Here is a 17,989-nt window from a genome sequence, read left to right on the forward strand (position 1 = left end):
GAAAAACAGTTCCTGAATAAAGTGAGGAAAAGTATTTCTTTGTTCCAGGGCCTAGGAATTGTTGAGTACAGAAGCTGTCATATTCTGTGTTAAACTACCACTGAAATCTTTAAAATCCTGGCATAGAGAGATCATCCTGTTCCAGGTCTACCCTCCAAGCTGTAATCTTCAGAACTGTGTGTTTGTTGAGAGATTCTGGATCAAGCCAGAAATGCAAAATACCTGCATAACAGTAAATGTGAGTATCTAAAACTGATGCTAGACTTATCCCAAGGACCAGCCACAAGACTGCAGTGTTTTCCTTCTCCAAAATTCAGGTAAGGAGATACAGTAACACTGGAACGGTGAGAAGGTAACAACAAGGGGACTAGAGAACTGAATGCACAAAAGAAATACAAGAATGAGGAAAAAAATACAGGTAGCTCATAGAAAACATTGACAAACCACATTCCTTATCACCAGTATCTCTCTAGAGAATCATTACTCATGGAACACACAGAATACAATAGTGATTTCTATTAGGAGAAATCTATTTCTAGAAATCTATTGGGAGAATTTCTGTTCAGAGATCTGTTGTTCTGAGGCATTCTGGTTAGGTGGTGAGTGCTGGGCCTGTCTCAGGGCAGGCTGGGAGTGAGCCCAGCTCTCCCTGGCACCTCCTCCAGAGCTCTGTCACCATCTCTAACAGGCTCAGCCCGCAGTTGCTCATTTGGGCACTAGATGGTGACAGGAATCTGCTCAAGCCACCCTTCAGAGGAGCAGAAGGAGAGGCCAAGCCCTGGCATCACCCCGGGAACAGCAGAGCATCCCCTCATCCCACCGGCTGCTTCCCAGGGAGAACTCACACCCAGCACACACCTGTGCAACAGCCCAGCACTGAGGACAATCAGTTACAGTTATCCCAACTCCCCAAGGTTTCTTTCAGACCACCTCAGTAAGAAGTTTAAGGTCCCATCAAACTCCTCTCCATTTCACTGGATGTGTTTTGTGAGTGTACAAAAAAAAAAAGGCAAGAACAAATGTCATGTTTGTGCCATGCCAGCTCAAGAACATCACTCACTGCACTGTTCCAGTGAAGGGCACTTCTTAATTCAAATTGTCCTGACTGCAGGACAAATTGTACAGAATTAGAACTTAAAAGTTCTATTTAAGTTATTCAATATGTGCACTGTTGACTGGATCTTAACATACAAAACCAGTTTCACCTCTCACTGACACCAACTTTCAATCCTCCCCTGAAAAATTATGCCAGGATACCACAATTCTACCAACAAATGTTTTGTTGTAAGTCAAAATTTAGCAGGTTAAAAATTCACTTTAGTCAGTCATCATATGACACAGCATCAAAATGCCAACAAAGTAGTCATTTCCATCAGACCAATTATAAAGATGAAAAAGAAATGCTCTCTAGCATTCTGAGCTTATTAATATTGTTTTGTAGAGATACTGTACAACAGATGTATTTGGTGTCTGAGTCCTAAATACTTCAAATCTAAATTATTTGGATCAAATCAGCCCCCACTGAAAACAACATTTATCACAAGTATTAGATTATCTCACTGAACTCAACAGAAACAAGGAAGAAAACACCACATGTCACAAAAACATTCCAGTTGAGGCCACTCCAGAGCTGCAGGAAAAGCTACAGACCAGAAAAAAAACAACCTAAACAGACTGGTTTAGCTGATTATATGACTAAAGACAAACTGCTCGCCATATTTTAACCACAAAACCTACAGCTGCCATGCCCACTACCATTTTCATAATAAGTTGTTTTTTCCTGAGCCTAAAATCAGCATTGGACTCCCACAGACAGAAAAACAACAAGGTAAAACCACTGGGCAGGCCAATATGGTCTCCAGGGCAGTCAATGCAGAAATTAAGCTGCAGTTTCTCTTTTGTACATAGCTGAACACTAAATTTTAAAACTTTTTAAAAGAATTTCAAAAGGAGCTCAGGAAAAATCGAATCAACTGTGAGAGAAGCATGCTAGAACCTAGAGCTCAAATTAACACTCCTGATGGACAGGCAAAGTAACTTCAGTAACACCTTGTGGGTCTGATGATTGCTTGGGTAACCATCCAAGTTATTTAATTTTTAGGGAACTGTACATTACCTTGCCAAAAGCAGCACACTAAGTGCAGTAACAGAGCTCACCTTAAGCATTATCTCCTTCAGCCCCCAGACAGTCCTAGGAGACTTTCCAAAATAACCCCAATTTTTAAAAACAGAAAATGTGTTTCATTGCAAGATTTAACAGAAACTTAAGAGTATCAGGAAGCAAAAAAAGTACAAAATTAAGAGGCTGTCTGCCTACATACTTCCTGAAATCTCACTGAGTTTTCAGATCCAATTTAGAGTTTGTATCAAAGCAGGCATTAGAGGAGGTGATCTCTGTAACACAGGTCAAAGACCAGAAACTGCCTTTTAAAGAGGTGGTGGGAGAAACAAACCACCAAAAAAAGGCTTGGGCTGCTGAGAGAGACCCTGCAACTAGCTCAAGGCAGGTTTGGTTTTTAAGTTGCCAGTTAAACAGCATTTGAGGTGCCACTAAGTATTTCTGTAATTTACAAAATGAAGGTTTCTTGTCAGTTTGGGCTTTATAATTATGCAGGGTTTCTTCAGCTGAGCGAGTTAAACATCTGCTGCCTTCCCACCATCCTTCCAAAGCTCACTGAAATCTCACTGGCACTTCAGCCCTCTGCAGTGGCTTCAGGGACACCTAAAAGGTCTGTCAATCCATGTCATAACTTTATAAAACTAACCATACAATTAAAGCTGATTAGTAATGCTAATATTACCAAATATTCCATAATACTTTATTATGCACATAATTTGCTTTTCAATAGCTTTTTGTCAGCATATATTCTGCTAAATCTCTCCCTGCAATTCACCTTGTCATCCTATCACCCAAAGGACTCACAGCTGCCATTAACCAACCTGATCATCCTTATCCTGTAAGGTTGTCTTGTCTTTTGAAATCCCAACAGGCACCCTGAATACATTGCCAAAACACCCCAACTTTATTAAGCTCTGCACCAGGAGTCCAAGACAGTTGTCAAACTGTGCTGCCAAGAAAAAGATAACAGCAGATTCACAGCCTCTAAAATCAGCCTTGAAGAAGAGGTTTGGAGCTAAACTGAGCTTGGACAGTTTGCCATTTACAGCTGACAGTATGAAGAACATCAAGAATGCAGAGCTAGAATGTAATTTCCTAAACCAACCAAGGACCATATTAATAGATCTTCAGAACTGCTTTTAAGTTGGCATGGAGCAGTGAGATTTCAGGGCTCATTAAAGGCAGTGTTGGTGCACTTTATTTTGCAAAGCCCTGCTATCCTGGAGAAGGAAAAAATGGGACAATTCATTCCATCACTTGAACATCAAGAGATTTCACATCACTTTAATTCCTCTGCCTGATGTTTTATCTGCATTTGGCATTTTCTGAACAGTTCTAGTGATACATGTTTGTAATGAAGCCTTTCTCACATTTCAAATCCCCAAAGCAATGTGTGTTCACTTACCACACAGACTCCATGAACTCAGGGTAAAGAGTTTTATAGTCATTTTCAAAGTCAATCCAGCGTCCTAATCTGGTAACACTGAACTGTTAAAACACAAAAACAGAGATTGAAAGGCATCTTAGCAATGCACTGTCACAATTCATTACCAATATTTATTCTGTAAAATAAAAATTAGCTGGGTTTTAAGTGCAGTGTTCGTCCCATCTCAATGAAATACATCTATAAAGTATTTTAGCCTGACAATAGCTCCAAACAGTGTATTCATACAGGCAGAAATAAGGAAGGAATGAAACCATGAGCAGGGTTATTTAGAACCAAGGTCACACAACAGGCAAATGTGTTCAACACAGCAAAAACAGTAGATCACTTGGATCATTCATCAGATAGAAACTGTGCATCACTCAAGGTTCAGCCAAGGTTCAAATGCCTGAAAATTGCTTTTCATTACAGTGGTCTCACTTCTATTTTTAAGACTACTTGTTGCAGAGACAGTGAAAACCCAGAAGTCTATCAGCTTTCAGTTCCATGAAAACATGATGTAACTTGAAGACAAAGCAATGCTGAAAGAAATTGATACATGACAAGTTATCAAACTCTTCCAGGGCCAGCTGCCTTTTAGGACTTCCCAGAGCCACGAGAGGGCTGCCAAAGCCACAGCAGTGACAGGTGCCAGCCCCTGGCACAGGACAGGTCATGGTCACATTCAGCCACCAATGAGGAATGAGCCAGCTGTAGGATTCACTGGGACAAGTGGGATTTCACAGCCATGCAAACCCCCCAGCTCTGCAGAGCCAAGGCAGGGACACCTGTCCTGACACTTACACAGAGCCCACACGGAATGTCAAACCAGCAAAGTGAACACAGAACACACTCATTCCCTCACCTCCACACTTTCTTACAACACCTGAGCTCCTGACATGGATCAGTTTCCATCCTGACCTTTAAGTCACTCTGACACTCCACTAATAAGATCCATAGGCTAGGACTGATTAGCACAAGGATCCACACAGTTGGAGCATTATATTTGGTCTCAGCATTGTAAGATCTCACACAGCCAAGGAACCTTTTCTATTTTTTCATAAGGCTCAAATATTTGCTAACCACTCCAGGCAGAAAATAAACACTATCTAACACAAATGCTGGTAATTCCTCTCCCAGCACTAATCCAAAATATTTGAATTTATTACAAGTCAAAAGATATTTAAACAAAGTTCATTATTTTTATTTATCATCTAAAATACATACATGCACAAGTTTATGTACAAAACAAAAAATCCATTCACCACCCAAAAAAATCAAGTGCTTGGACTAACCAGCACTGTAAAAACACCAGCTGCTGAAGCACAGCAAGTTAAAAGGTATGGAAAATGAACCACAAATGTTCCAGGTGTGGCTGGGATAGAGTTAACTTTCTTCTTCACAGCAGGTACAGTGCTGGGTTCTGGATTTAGGATGGGAATCATGTTGTTAACCCATTGCTGGCTTAGGTGCTGCTGAGTCGTGCTTGCCCTAAGCAAGGAGTTCTGTTCCCCAGGCTGTGCCAGCCAGGAGCTGCACAAGGAGCTGGGTGGGAGAAGAGCCAGGACAGCTGATCCCAAGTGGCCAAAGGGACACTCCGTAGGACAGGACATTGTGCCCAGCAGACAACTGGGGGGCCTGGGCCAGGAGCTGTGAATCACTGGGCAGAGACAGGCTGGGCATCACTCAGCAGCCAGACAGGGCATCACTTGGTTTTTCTGGCTTTTGTTCCTCCCTCCGTCCTCTTTTTACTATTTTTATTATCATTAGCATCATTATAATATTTTATTTTGCTTCAATTAAACTGTTTGTATGTCCACTCATTGGTACTTGGCTGCCAGCTGGGGTTAAACCACCACAACAAACCAGAATGAATCTTGCTTTTTTTATTTCTAAAAGCAACAAAGAATTATCAATAATGGGTTTGAAATACAACATTTCAGAGTGTAATTTGAAAAAAAACAAACTGTCTGCTTTTCATCCAGCCACTCACTGAGGTTTAGGCCACAGTTTCTATGCCCAAGGCACCTCTGGTTTCTTCACTGGCTATAACTTCAAAATGGTTCCAAGGGCAACCAACAGGCAAGTGATACTTAAGTAAGAAACTCCTATTTCCATGAAAAAAAATACAGCAGGACTAGAAACATGTAGAGGAGTGTGATGAAGTAGAAGAGCCTTTGCAGGAGGAAAAAATTAAAAAAATTAGGACTGTTCTGCCTAGGAAAAAAATTATGGTTAAGATAAAGTTTTATTGGAAATAACTTTAGAGAACTACCATTCTTCAAACTTGCAGACAGCAACACTCTCCCTGTATTCCTGGGATGAAAAGCTGACACCAATATTCTCTGGGAAGACTGAGAGTTTACCCACACCTCTTGTGGGTATTTCTGTGAGAATTTCTGTTCTTCCAAAAATACAAGCTGCTGCCCTGCACTGTCCAATGAAAAGACTGTGGAGAAGGAGGAGCAGAAAAGCAGTGAGGTTAATGTTAATTTTCTTTAATGGCTCCATTAGAAAACCAAAGTCAGATCTTCCAATTTCCTATATAAGAGAAGACACAAAAGGAGACACTATTCAACATATCTGTATTTGTTCAGTGTAGCTCATTAGACACTTTGAGCTCCAGGTAACCTGCAAGTAACCTTCTCTTGACAGCACAGCAGTGTGCTCCAAGCCACAAAGGTGCTCTTTTTGTTCCCCTTTCAGGATCACAGGGGAGAAACAGGAGCTTAAAGACATGAGATTTATGCACAAAATCAGACAAAAGGATGAAGTTCCCCCCACCTGAAACACTGCTGCACAAAAACATTTAGAAATGCTCAGCAGAACGTGGACTGAGCCTCCACTCACCTCCCACTCCTTGGCATATCTCATCACAATCCCTCTGCACTCTTTGTTGTAAGCTTCAATCCCCATCTTTGCCACATCTTCTGGCCCTTTAATGCCTAAAGTCTTGTCAATCTCATATTCCTGGGAGCATGGAAAACAAACAAAACAAGCTGTTATCAAAAGCTTTCAGGATTCCCCTGGATACTTTATGTGTCCTATACATTCTAATGAGGCTCAGGGGCCTCCTTTAACCTTTTGGGATTTCATGGCAGCTGAACTAGGCAGGGATTTCAAAGGCTCACCCTGGCGTGACTGTTTCTTTAGTTTCTTCAGAAAAATAAACAAAACACCAGTTTCAGAACTGTGAACCAAATATATACAGGTTCATAGCAATGACCAGTAGGAAGCTCCTGAACTCACCAGACACAAAAGCCAGAGAAACACACTGGACAAGGAACTTCCATTTCTCTTTTAGCAACAATGTCAGGTAGAAAAGCAACAGAAACATGAGTGATCAGCAGGGAAAGAGGAACCTACAGAAACATCTGCAGGTAAATTCATGACACATACCACAGGCAAGCCGTGGCAATCCCAGCCAAACCTTCTGTCAACATGAAAACCACTCTGATGAGCAAATCTGGTCACGATGTCTTTGATGGTCCCTGCAAGAATGTGGCCATAGTGGGGCAGCCCTGTGGCAAACGGGGGACCATCGTAGAAGTTAAACCTGCAACACAAAACGTTCCTCATTAAAGCAAGAACTGAGCAGCAAGCCTTCAGACAGGGTGACTCCATGCTTATACTACTTGTGTTTCACTTGGAAAATGTCCATTCCTTCCTCTTCCATCATCAGGCAGCACAGGTGCCACGCTGGCAGTGGGACTGAAGGGAACATTCCAGCCTGTTCAGCTCCTACCAGGATTCCCATGGCACACCACAGCTCCACAGTGGGAAGAGCTCTTTGCTTACCTCCCCACTTCTCTTACAAACCCACCAGGCAGGAAATTACAGGTTTATTACAACTGTTTGAACACTGCTGATTCTTCATCAAGTGAAATATAAAGGGACAGCAGCATGAGCCAGGCCTGCTGCTGGCAAAGGGAGCAGCTGCTGTTTACAGAACTAAGGAAAAACAAAGAGTAATTACAGCCAAGCCAACCCTGCACTGCCACACACAATTGCTACAGCTTTTAACAGATTCTTACCTAGGTCTGTTCTTTGATTGCTTCAGGCATTCCTTGAAACAATTAAGATTTTTCCAGAGCGTCAATATCTTCTCTTCCTCATTTGGAAAATTTATGTTTTCTGGAACTTGTTGAACCATTCTTTCCCAACAAGGATCAATAAGAGAAAAATACATTTTGAACAGAAGTGAGAAAAAATAACTCCACATATATTAACTTACATCTTTCAAATCCATATCACCAATCCAAAGAGCCTGATTCATTGCAGGCAGGGAAGCAAAAAAACCCTTCTAAAAAAAGCCTAATTTCAACTGACTCACACCAAAGTTTTGGAACAGGAAAAGGATTCTCCATTCATTCAACTATGATTGGTCCCTTTTTTATCATGTTTTTATTTCTGTTTCCCAGAGAAAACAGTCAAAGGGCAAATTATGTTTTGGTTAAGATTTGAATTTTTTTCTTCAGGAAAAGCTTCCAAGTTCAAACTGAACCTTCAGCACCAGTTTGTATCAGAGAGTTTCACTTTAAACTACTGAAGAAGGGGCTCCTTTTCACTCTACATCTATTCACAAACTGTTTTCACGTTTAAAAGAGCATTTTCCATCAGGCTGTGCCAGCAATCTCCCCTAAAAGCAGCAAGACTGCACAGAGCACAGTTGGAAAACTGCAAAGATGAACATGAGTTTTATAAGTATATTAAAAGTAAGCCTCAACAGGCCACTTCCATGCTGTACAAGCAACACAGGGAAGAGGAATTCTCAACATAATTAGGAACACTCAGCAGTTGCCTGGTTCCAGACCTGCTATGAGATGGAAAGGGGTCAGATTTCAATAAAATGCCATGGCAAAACTAAACAAAGCTCTGAGAAATAAGGGTGTTCTGAGACAGCAGCTCCCTAACAGGAGAAAATTGGTTATGAAGGTTGTAACAGATGATGCTAGAGAATAAAAGCTTTCTTCCACCTCTCAATTCAGTGCTGCTGCTCCTGAGCACACTTACAGCAGAAGGAGCTACTACAGCTTTGAGCTTCACTCAGCATTAGAGAATTACAAGTAACAGCACAAGGCCTGAGTCTTGGGATTTAACCATAAAGCAGCAACGAAGGCAAATGCATGAAGACAATTCTTTCAGTTACAGCTGAAGCTCCAAAACATTTGCTTAAATGAAACCCAGAACACCACAAAAATTGCCAGCTCAAGGCTTGAACCCCTGTGATGTGATGCTCCAGATCAACTCCACCACTTTTGTATTCATGACAAATCATTCTCTCCACTAATAAACCCAACTTATCCTTTATCATATTATTATAATTGAGAATCCCACAACCTGGTGCACAGGCAGCACAGCATTTGGAGGAGAAATCAGGGGCTGACAAGGAACACATGGACATGGCCTGGACGTATTTTAAAAGGTAATAACCAGCCTGAGCAGTGAGTTACTCTACACAGAACCTGTAAGAGAGTTTTCACCATTCTGCCTCCAAGGACACAGCCTAATCAGTGCTTTCTCAGTGACTTGATCACAGAGACAATGGAAATGATAAAAGAATTCAGCCTTAGAGCTTTTATCTCCCACAAGCCAGCTGACCTGAGGTGTCACCATATTTTTATGAAAAAATCCCTGCGCCAGGATTTTTCTCCTGAGAAGCCTCAGCAAAGAAATGTAAACAATAACTACCTGATTGCTTTGGAATGTGGTCTGGAGGTTGTTTACCAACAGCTGCATCTTTGATTGGTCTGATGTGAATTGTTTTTACTTAATGACCAATCACAGCCAGCTGTATCAAACACTCTGAGTGACATGGGGTTTTATTATTCAATCCTTTCCTAGCCTTCTGATGTATTCTTTTCTCTCTATCTTTTAGTATAGCAGTAATATAATATGATATATGAATATGATATATCATCCTACTAAGAAATACAGAGTCAGATTCATCTCTTCCCTCGTGCTGGAACCCACAAACCCATGGACACAGGTTTAAGGATCAGCTGCAGCTCAGCCCTCCCCCTCAGTGTCACTGCACAGGGCTTGGAGCCTGGGCAGCTGCCAGGCCTGAGGACAGCAGAGGCAGGCTGGGCTGGGTGTGCCTGTGGCAGGGCTGAGGAGGCTGCTCACGGCTCACAGCCTCCCTGCGTAGGTCACAGAGTCACTGTGGGCCCATCTCCCAACTGAAGCACTGCACGGGCACAGCAGTGTCCAGCAACCACAGGGCACAAAGCACCCACCCTCAGCAACAGCACAGGCTTATTGCATCAGAAGCAGGGGGGAATAAATACTGTGGGGGATTAACGTGCAACCATCGCTACTGGGTATTTTCTCCAAGTTACAAACCTGAATTTTATGGAAATTTAGAATTTTAAACAGACTGACTTAAAAGGTAAAAGCACTTTGAAAATCTTGCCATGGCTCAACCTCAGCTGAGGAAAAAAGCCAAGAGCTAACAATAATTTTATAGACAGAGGTATGCATATCTCTACAGCACAGAAAGAAAGCTCTTTATAAGCAGTCTGGGTATTTTCAATCACAAAATAATGAAGGACAACTTCATTACTTTGAACACAGACTGAGCAAAAACATCACAAACCATATTACAGAAATTATACAAACACATCTAATAAAACCCAATTTTCAGACCACACTTCACATCTACAGAGCTCAATAAACACAGGAAGGATGCTCTGTGCATTTTCTGCTGATAAGAAGTGTCAGAGTTTAAGACAATGCACCATTAAGCAAGTTTTTAATAAGTACACTCACTTTTCTAGAGGATAACAACATTCACTAGCAGAGGTGTCAAAGTCTGGAGATTGTACTATGGCAAGAAGCTGGGCTTCTTATCTACAAGAAAAAAAAAAGCATTAAAACCATAAAAGCAAGTTCCCGTGTATTTTTTTTAATATTAATTTTTAAAAAATTCAATTAAAACACCAATTATTAAGTGAACCCACATTTGAGAAATATTGTACTTTCCATAATCAGATATACGATTAAAACAAAGCGGACTTCATGATATTAATCATTTTGTTGACTGAGAAATAGTAAGTATAAAAACACAGGATGAACTAAAGGGGTACAAAAGGTTTCTGATTTCCAGGGGTTTATGATCAGTCTCTTACTCTTGTTCCAGTCACCTCCCACAAACTATTTTGTAAAAGAGACCAAAGCTCCCTCCAAAGACAAGTAGCTTCCTTTCTCCACCTACAGCTGCTTTCTCCAAAAGTAAACAATGCTCTATTTTCCATACAGACCTGGCCCCCCATCTCTGCCTTTCTAGGTACTGTTCTGGGGTAACATCACTCTAAACCATCCAACTGATAGTCAAAATTCTCCATTTCTAGAAGGGGTGAAAACAACCCAGTTTAATACAAAAGCAAAGGAACAGAATGCTGAGCTACAGAACAAATGCTGCTTCTGAAAATCCTGTGCAAGTGTCTTATACAGGGAACAAAACTGCAACACTGGCCCAGCTGTCCCCCTGCAAGGATTTCCTTTAACACTGAAAGGCCAATTAAAACATTGCTAAAGCAAGAAGCTTATCAATGCTTATCAATAACACTCATCAATGCTGTCTTTAGATACAAAAGCTTCATGCTATGCAAGAGCCCAGTTTTACACTGTATCTTGTGATGGCTTACAAAATGTTTGTCACCATCATGCTACAAAAAAAGAAATCTAGGTTATCTTGAAATAACTTTGAACTACGTCTTTTTAATAAAAACTCAGAAACCACTGTCAGCTGAGTTACTGAACACTGCTTTTATGTGACAACTGAATTCTATTACCTGACAGCTGCTTTCTAAGCATGTCACCACCAAACCGAATTAAAGCTTCCAAAAGGCTCCCGGGGTGTGGAAGCCAAGGATTGCTGGAGATATCAAAGTCACCGCAGCTGCAGCAACAAAAAGGGTGCATTCATCAAAGCCCCTATTAAAAAGATGCTGAAGGGAATGCTTAAGACATACTACACGTTGTAAGGGACCTTCTTTGTACAAATAACTAATGAAACCAAGAATTGCAAAGCATTAAGAACTGAAATACAAATAAGTAATGAAACCAAGAGTTGCGAAGTATCAATCCCTGCAATAAGGCATCTGGCTAACCTTTAATGAGTACCTCCTATAGGTAATCCCTAAACTGCCGGAAAGCAAAGAATCCCCACAGCACCCAGGCAGCAAAACACGCACATGGACGTGCCGCTGTACACACAAAACACGAGCTAGCAACGCCCAAGGCGGCGGGGGAGCTGCCAGCCCGGCCGGACCCGCTCCCGCGGGGACAGCACCGCCGCTGCCGGGCCACGAGCCGCCGCTCTCCCGCCACACCCTGAAGGTGCCGCGCCCAGCACCGGCTCCGCCGCGGGAGCCGGCCCGCCCTCGCGCCTCGGAGCCGCACGAGCGGAGCCCGGGCGGGCCGTGAGGCGCCAGGGTCCGCCCGCGCCGGGCCCCCCGCTCACCTCCGTCCCGCCATGATGCAATCGCGCCCGGCGCAGCATGGCCGGAAGCGCCGCCGGCGCCGCGGCCAATCGGCGCGCGGCTCTCAGCGGCCGCGCGGGGGAGCTTTGCAAGGCGGCCGCCCATTGGGCGAGAGCTCCCCCGGTGCGGGGCGTCACGGCGGCGCGAGGCAGCTCGGGAAAGCGGGCGTTCCCCTCACGGGCTCGGGCGTTCCCCTCACGGGCTCGGTGAAGCGAACCCGAGCCATGGCCCCGGGACCCTTCAGCCGCGGGCCCCGGCACAAAGCCGGGCAGCAGCTGTGCTGCGTGCCCTGCACAGCCCCAGCCGGCTCGAACCTTGCGGGACCGGCACGCTGGGCTTCTCCCAGTAACTGCATGCCAAGGGCCTCTGCCGAGGTCCTCTCCGGAGGTCTACCTTACCTCCCTTCAAGGGATACTCTTAAATATCCCTTTAATTAAATTTAAAAACCTAAAAATTATTATATATTAAATATATAGAAATATAAAAATATATTTTAAAATTTAAAAAAAAAATATATATATACCAATTCTTAAGGCTGTAACTACAACAGAAACCCCTCCTCTGCTGCTAAAAAAAAAAAAAAAATTAAAAATTTTTAAAAACCAAACTTGTAGATGGGTTCTTCCATGTCAAAAGAAACTTAAGGGTTTGAAAAAATATTATTGCTGGCTGGCAGCCACTGAGAAATTACAAAACATTTCATGATACATTAAAAAGCATTTCCTTCACTTTTCTAGTGCAGAAAACAGCTGTGAAAAGGCTCTCGACAGGGAAAAATAGAAGTGAGGCAGGAAGGTGAGGGAAGGAGATTTCCCAGCCTGCACACCTGAACCCTGCCCAGAACAGAGTGTGGGGAATGAAGTCCAGGTCAACAAACAGCACAGCACAAACAGCTCAGCTGCCTCCAAGTAATGATTTCAAATTGCTCTAAAAACTTTTTACTCATAGAGATGTAGGTACCAATGAAGGTTTCAATAAAAGCTTTGGTTGTTAATTTGCAGGACTGGGTAGAGGATGAATTCACTGCTCTGTGCAGGGCAGTGTCAGTGGGTGGATTAGAGATAATCCAGATGTGAAGGGAGGCACATTAACTGGAATTCTTTCCTGCACAAAGTAGCACAAGACTCCTTTCTACATGAAATTTCCTACATCCTTCTAGAACAGCTAAAAGGAATGCAGACTCGATCTGCACCAAACTCACAGAAACAGAAGAGAAAATGGGAACTGAGGCCAGCCTGAGCTGGGCTGACCAGCCAGGCAGGAGAGACTGCGTGCATGTGGTTGCCAGGGGAGAGTCCCGCGTACAAACACAGAGTTCTGGGATGTTCTGTATCCAGGAGGGAAGTTTGGAGCGCCAGAAGTTTATTCAAGCCACGCTGCTGCCTAATACATCTGTGAAAAAGCCTGTGACAACTCGGGATGTGGATTCTGCCACATGATGTGGCATTTCTTTACAAACATCCTCATGAACTCTGAAAGCGCTGCAGCCTCCCCCTGCTCTCACATGCCCTCAGATCTCAGATTTTAGACAGCTGCTGCTGGCTCCAGTGCCAACCCCTTCCATTTTGGCCTTTGGTTTGTAAAACACACAGGTGACAACGCCAGCTGAGTTTAAATGGAATTCCATATAATTCCAGAATGGAATTTGAAACAAACACTGCTTAGAAATACACACTCTAAAGCAGTGAAACAGACAAATGTGGGCAGTTTGGTTTTGGCAACGTTGACTCCGTACTCAGCCCAAATCCAGACCTTTACCTTGTCTCCCCGTGTATATTTTGTACTTCTTTGCCCTTCACTGTTAAATTGTAATAAAATGTTACCTGCATGGGAGTTGCTACTCTTGTTCATGCACAGCCTTTACTTGGGAGCATTTGGGCAACACTGAGCTTGTTTTCCATGAACAAGTTGGGAGGCAGTGGGGAGGGGGTGAACACGAGAGTCACTGTCACATTAGTTACATAGAGGCAGAAAAACGCCACCCAAAACATATTGGAAAATCAGGGGAAATTTGTAGCAGAGGGACCAAGGCCCAGCACAAGTAACTGGGACATTCCCCAAACTACAAGAATGAATGCCTCTGCTCTCATTTTTCACTCTAGACTGATGAAAAAGCACCGATTCAGCTGGAGAGGTTAAAGGGGGAAAACCACCAAAGCCACCGTGAAGCCTCAGGAGGGGACTCTGCTGCCATGAAGCGTCTGAGGGGGAAGGCACGGGCACCATTTTGTGGGACCCGCGGGAAGGTCACCGCTGCCCGGCGGTGGCGCCGGCCGCAGCATGGAGCTGCAGAGGAAGGGCGGCCGCGGGCACTGGCACTGAGCGCCGCGGCTTCTCCAGCGCCCGGTGCCGGCCTCAGGCCGCCCCTTCTCCCTTCCCGCTGCTCCCGCGGCCATTTCACCACCACCCCCCCCCAATCCCAACCAGCGCCCCTCACGGGCGGCGTGCGCGGTTTGCGTAGCGGTTTGCGTACAGCCGCTGCAAGGGACGGGCGCCCTACGCGGTTTGCGTTGCGCCGCTGCAAGGAATGGGCTCCGTACGAGGTTTGCGTGGCGCCGCTGCAAGGGGCGGGCGGGCGGGCAACGGTGCTTGCGCGGGGAGCTGAGCGTAAAGGCCCTTCGTGAATAGGGCATGAACAAAATGCGCTCGCAGCTCTGAGCCAAGCCAAAGCGCGCCCAAGGGGGTAGAGATCCCGGAATAACCCGGGATAACACGGGAGATTCGAAGGCGCGGGCTGCGGTGACGCGACGACTCCGCGCTCCTCGGGCGCGGAGGGCCAAGTTTGGCGGGGACAGGCCGGCTGAGGAGCGGCTGTGCTGCCCCGGCCCTCCCCCGCGGCGCGGCGGCAGTTGGACTGCGCCGGAGGTCATAAGTAGGGGTTGCGCGGGAGCGCGTCGGCAGTGGGCGCGGGGCGGCGGGCGGTGCGCGCGCTCCCTGTGCGGTCCCTGAGCCTCGGCGCCTTCCCCTCCCCTCCCCTCGCTCGCTTCGCTCCCGGGCCCTGCCCCGGCCCGCCGTGCCCGGCGCAGCGCTGACAGCCCGGCAGCGCCCGGCCGGGGAGTAGGCGAGACCATCTCCGAAGAGGCGGCTTGGAACCCGTCAAGCTGCCCCGCAGCCCGCAGCCGTTCAGCCAGGCTATGCGCTGCCAACGGGCTCCGCTCAAGAAAAAAACAGAGCGGATCGTGAAAAGGTAGAGGCGCCCGCAGAGGCCCCCGCAGGGCTCTTGGGAAGCGGCCGCTCAGCCCGGAGAGAAGCGGAGGACGCGCCGGAGAGGCGACGGCGCAGGAGCAGCGCGGCGGGGGCGTCCCGGCGGCTCGGAGCATGTGAGAGGCCGGGGGGCCGCGATGCTGCGACGCGCGGAGTTCATCGTGTGCCCGCCCTGGGAGCCCGCCCGCGGCGAGGGGGTGCCGGGGGGCGCCTCCCCGACGCCGCTGAAGGGCGGCGAGCCCCGGCGGGGCGGCAGCCGCTCCCGTTGGCCGCCCGGGCGGCGCGGGAGGGTCCCCGGCGGGGCGCGGAAGCTGCTGGGCAGCCGCACGCACAGCCACTTCCAGCACTACCAGCACCAGCAGCTGCAGCAGCAGCACTGCCGCGCCTTCCGCCGCTGCCACCGCCCGGCGCGGCCGCGGGTGCTGCTCTCCCTGCGGCCCGTCAATGTGCTGGGCCGGCGGGCGCCGGGCATGCGGGCGCCCCGCAACACCAACCAGTTCCTGATGCGGGAGAAGTACCAGCTCATGCACCTGCGCTCGGACTCGGTGGGCACCGAGAGCGGCGGGTCGGACTGCGAGATGGACCCGCTGGACATGGACTCGTACCTGGGGGTGCTGGAGAACGCCCGCGGAGCGCTGATGGAGTGCGCGGGGGAGCCCGGACCCGCCGCCCGCTCCCCGCCCGCCCGGGCCGGGGCCGAGGCAGCCGCGGGTTCCCCGCAGGAGGAGAGCCAGCAGTACTTCCCCTCGGAGGACGATGTGATCGAGAGCGAGCTCTTCATGGAGAGGGACTTCGACGAGTTCTGCAGCAGGATCGCCTGAGCCCCGGGCCGCGGAGGAGCAGAACCCCGCTGGCTTGGAGCCTTTCCGCTTGGGAGGGGTGCGGGGGGAGAAGTTTATTTATTTCTCAGCCATTCCTTTGCGTTTTTGTCAGGGGGGTTGGCTAATTTTACAAATGTGCGTGTGTAAACAGGGGGGAGCCCCCGGAGCTCCCCTTGTAAATAAAGTGAACTTTTCTGAAGGCGACATCAAAGCGGATCGCGCTTTTTGGGTTTTGGGGGGGAGCGGGGGGGCCGCAGGGACAGGCAGAGCCGCCGTCGGGGGCAGTGAAGAGACCAGGAGGGAGGGAGGGGACGGGCAGTGACCGGGCAGGGGGGCGGTGACGGCCAAAGTCGCGGCGGAAAAGTTTCACGCCTCTCTGGCGCTCGCCCCGATTCTGGTTTACGACGGCGAAGTCGTTTAATGATCGCGGAGGGCGGCCGAGGCAGCGGCCCTTGACACACGGGCACGGGGGAGCGGCAGGAGCGGAGAGCCGCAGCAGCTCGGCACTCTGCAGCTCCGGGAGGGAGCCTGCCCGGCCCTCCCGGCTCGGCTCGGCTCGGCTCGGTGCGGGCACAGCGGGGAAGGGAAACACCAAAGCCATTGATCGGCCCTGCAGGTTTTTATTGACCCTCCGTCGCTGGGAAATGCTGGGGGCGCTTTGGCCGGAGCTTCCATGGCTGCCCCGTGCTCCTGAGAGCAGGTTTATTTCTATTTTACCAACTACAGCAGAGGGAGAAATGTCTAGAACGAGGTTTAAAGGGCCACCAGCTGAAACAACTTCTCCAGAGCCAGTTAGAATTATGTTTAAGTACCGTGCAGGGAGCAGATCTGATGCACATTAAACTCACCAACCTCCTGAGAAGGGAGCGAGGAGGCATCAATTCCAGCTAGAAATGGTTAAAAATTAGAACAGGTAGCACATTCCTGGCACTTGTTGCCAGGGGAGAAGAGAGGGACATTGTTTTAACAGGTCTGAAACAGGAGATGCGGGGCCATCATTTCTCGAGGTGCCTCCTGCTCGCTCGGCTCCCTGTCACGGACCTTGTGCTTTCCCCCGTGAGCAGACACGGTGAGATCAGAGTGTGCCACAAGGACAAATGGAAGAAAAATTTGCAGATAAAGGTGTCCCTGCCCATGGCAGGGGGTTGGAACTGGATGATCTTTAGGGACCCTTCCAACCCAAAACATTCTGGGGTCCTGTGGGATGTTTCTTGCAATTACAGACACGGAGACAGGAGTTAACTGTTACCCTTACAAAGGAAACTATTTTAAGAAAAAAATATTCGAAATTTGTAGTACCTCAGTTGCAATCCTATGAAAAGAAATGTCCAAAGACACCATTTTCTTCACCCTTCTTAAGAAACAACACTGCTGAACACATTAAGACCAACATCATGTTTATTTTCTTTGGAATTAGCCAAGTGGTCTATACATGCTTATTCTGGGAATTTCACTCCATGGGAACTTCCAGGAGAGGCACAGGGAGAAATAAACCTCTCACACGGGTAAATGAAACCTAAGTTTGCACCAGTTTGGTCATCAGCAAGTTTGTATTTTATTAATGAACCCAGATCTGCACTAGCATGTTAAATTAATGGCTTGGATGCATGTTTTCTTTTTTTTCCCCTGACTTGTGATTTGAGCAAGTACGACAAAACCCCCCTTAGGAACACTTACTTGGAACTTGGCCTTCATGCTGCTGGTGAATTTGCATCATAATGTGGATGTGCTTGGACACAACAAGCAAAGTAAAGCAGGAGTGTAAATTAACAAAAGAGCACAGGGCCATAATTACAGGTCACACAGAGCCTGACAGAATTACAGAGATTTTCCACTGGGGAAGGGAGCTCTGTGTTCTCTCCACCAGACAGACTTGCCATGAATGATCCATTCGTGTTCAAGCCCTGGAAGTTCCTCCTTGCTCCCCTCCCAGAGG

The 17,989-nt window shown here is 47.1% G+C and overlaps 1 protein-coding gene, 1 long non-coding RNA gene and 1 other non-coding gene across 8 annotated transcripts in view; all 3 read right to left on the bottom strand.

The window, feature by feature from the left end:
- IARS1 (isoleucyl-tRNA synthetase 1) overlaps positions 1–13,293 on the bottom strand; it is a 94,346-nt gene extending 81,053 nt beyond the window's left edge. Inside the window, exons 1-6 of one of the 6 annotated variants that reach the window (XM_064432251.1) lie at positions 12,010–12,085; positions 10,314–10,394; positions 7,577–7,696; positions 6,942–7,098; positions 6,393–6,512; positions 3,525–3,607 (exon numbers count right to left, since the gene is read on the bottom strand). In XM_064432251.1, the coding sequence (XP_064288321.1) occupies positions 3,525–3,607; positions 6,393–6,512; positions 6,942–7,098; positions 7,577–7,695 (479 nt within the window). In that variant the 5' untranslated portion in view covers position 7,696; positions 10,314–10,394; positions 12,010–12,085. Of the gene's footprint in view, positions 1–3,524; positions 3,608–6,392; positions 6,513–6,941; positions 7,099–7,576; positions 7,713–10,313; positions 10,395–11,338; positions 11,481–12,009; positions 12,087–13,229 lie in introns of those variants that run through there. The other 5 variants (XM_064432248.1, XM_064432246.1, XM_064432250.1 and 2 more) reach the window with 5 other exon arrangements.
- On the bottom strand, positions 5,414–6,386 carry LOC135307780 (uncharacterized). Its single transcript, XR_010368425.1, has 2 exons — positions 5,818–6,386; positions 5,414–5,717 (listed from the first exon to the last, which is right to left on the bottom strand). It is a non-coding gene; the product is annotated as an uncharacterized LOC135307780 (long non-coding RNA).
- LOC135308389 (small nucleolar RNA SNORA84) lies at positions 9,636–9,768 on the bottom strand. The gene has a single exon (XR_010368826.1). It is a non-coding gene; the product is annotated as a small nucleolar RNA SNORA84 (small nucleolar RNA).
- Positions 13,294–17,989: the final 4,696 nt, after the last annotated feature.

The sequence above is a fragment of the Passer domesticus genome, chromosome 9 (assembly GCF_036417665.1).
Source record: "Passer domesticus isolate bPasDom1 chromosome 9, bPasDom1.hap1, whole genome shotgun sequence".
Classification (NCBI taxonomy): domain Eukaryota; kingdom Metazoa; phylum Chordata; class Aves; order Passeriformes; family Passeridae; genus Passer; species Passer domesticus.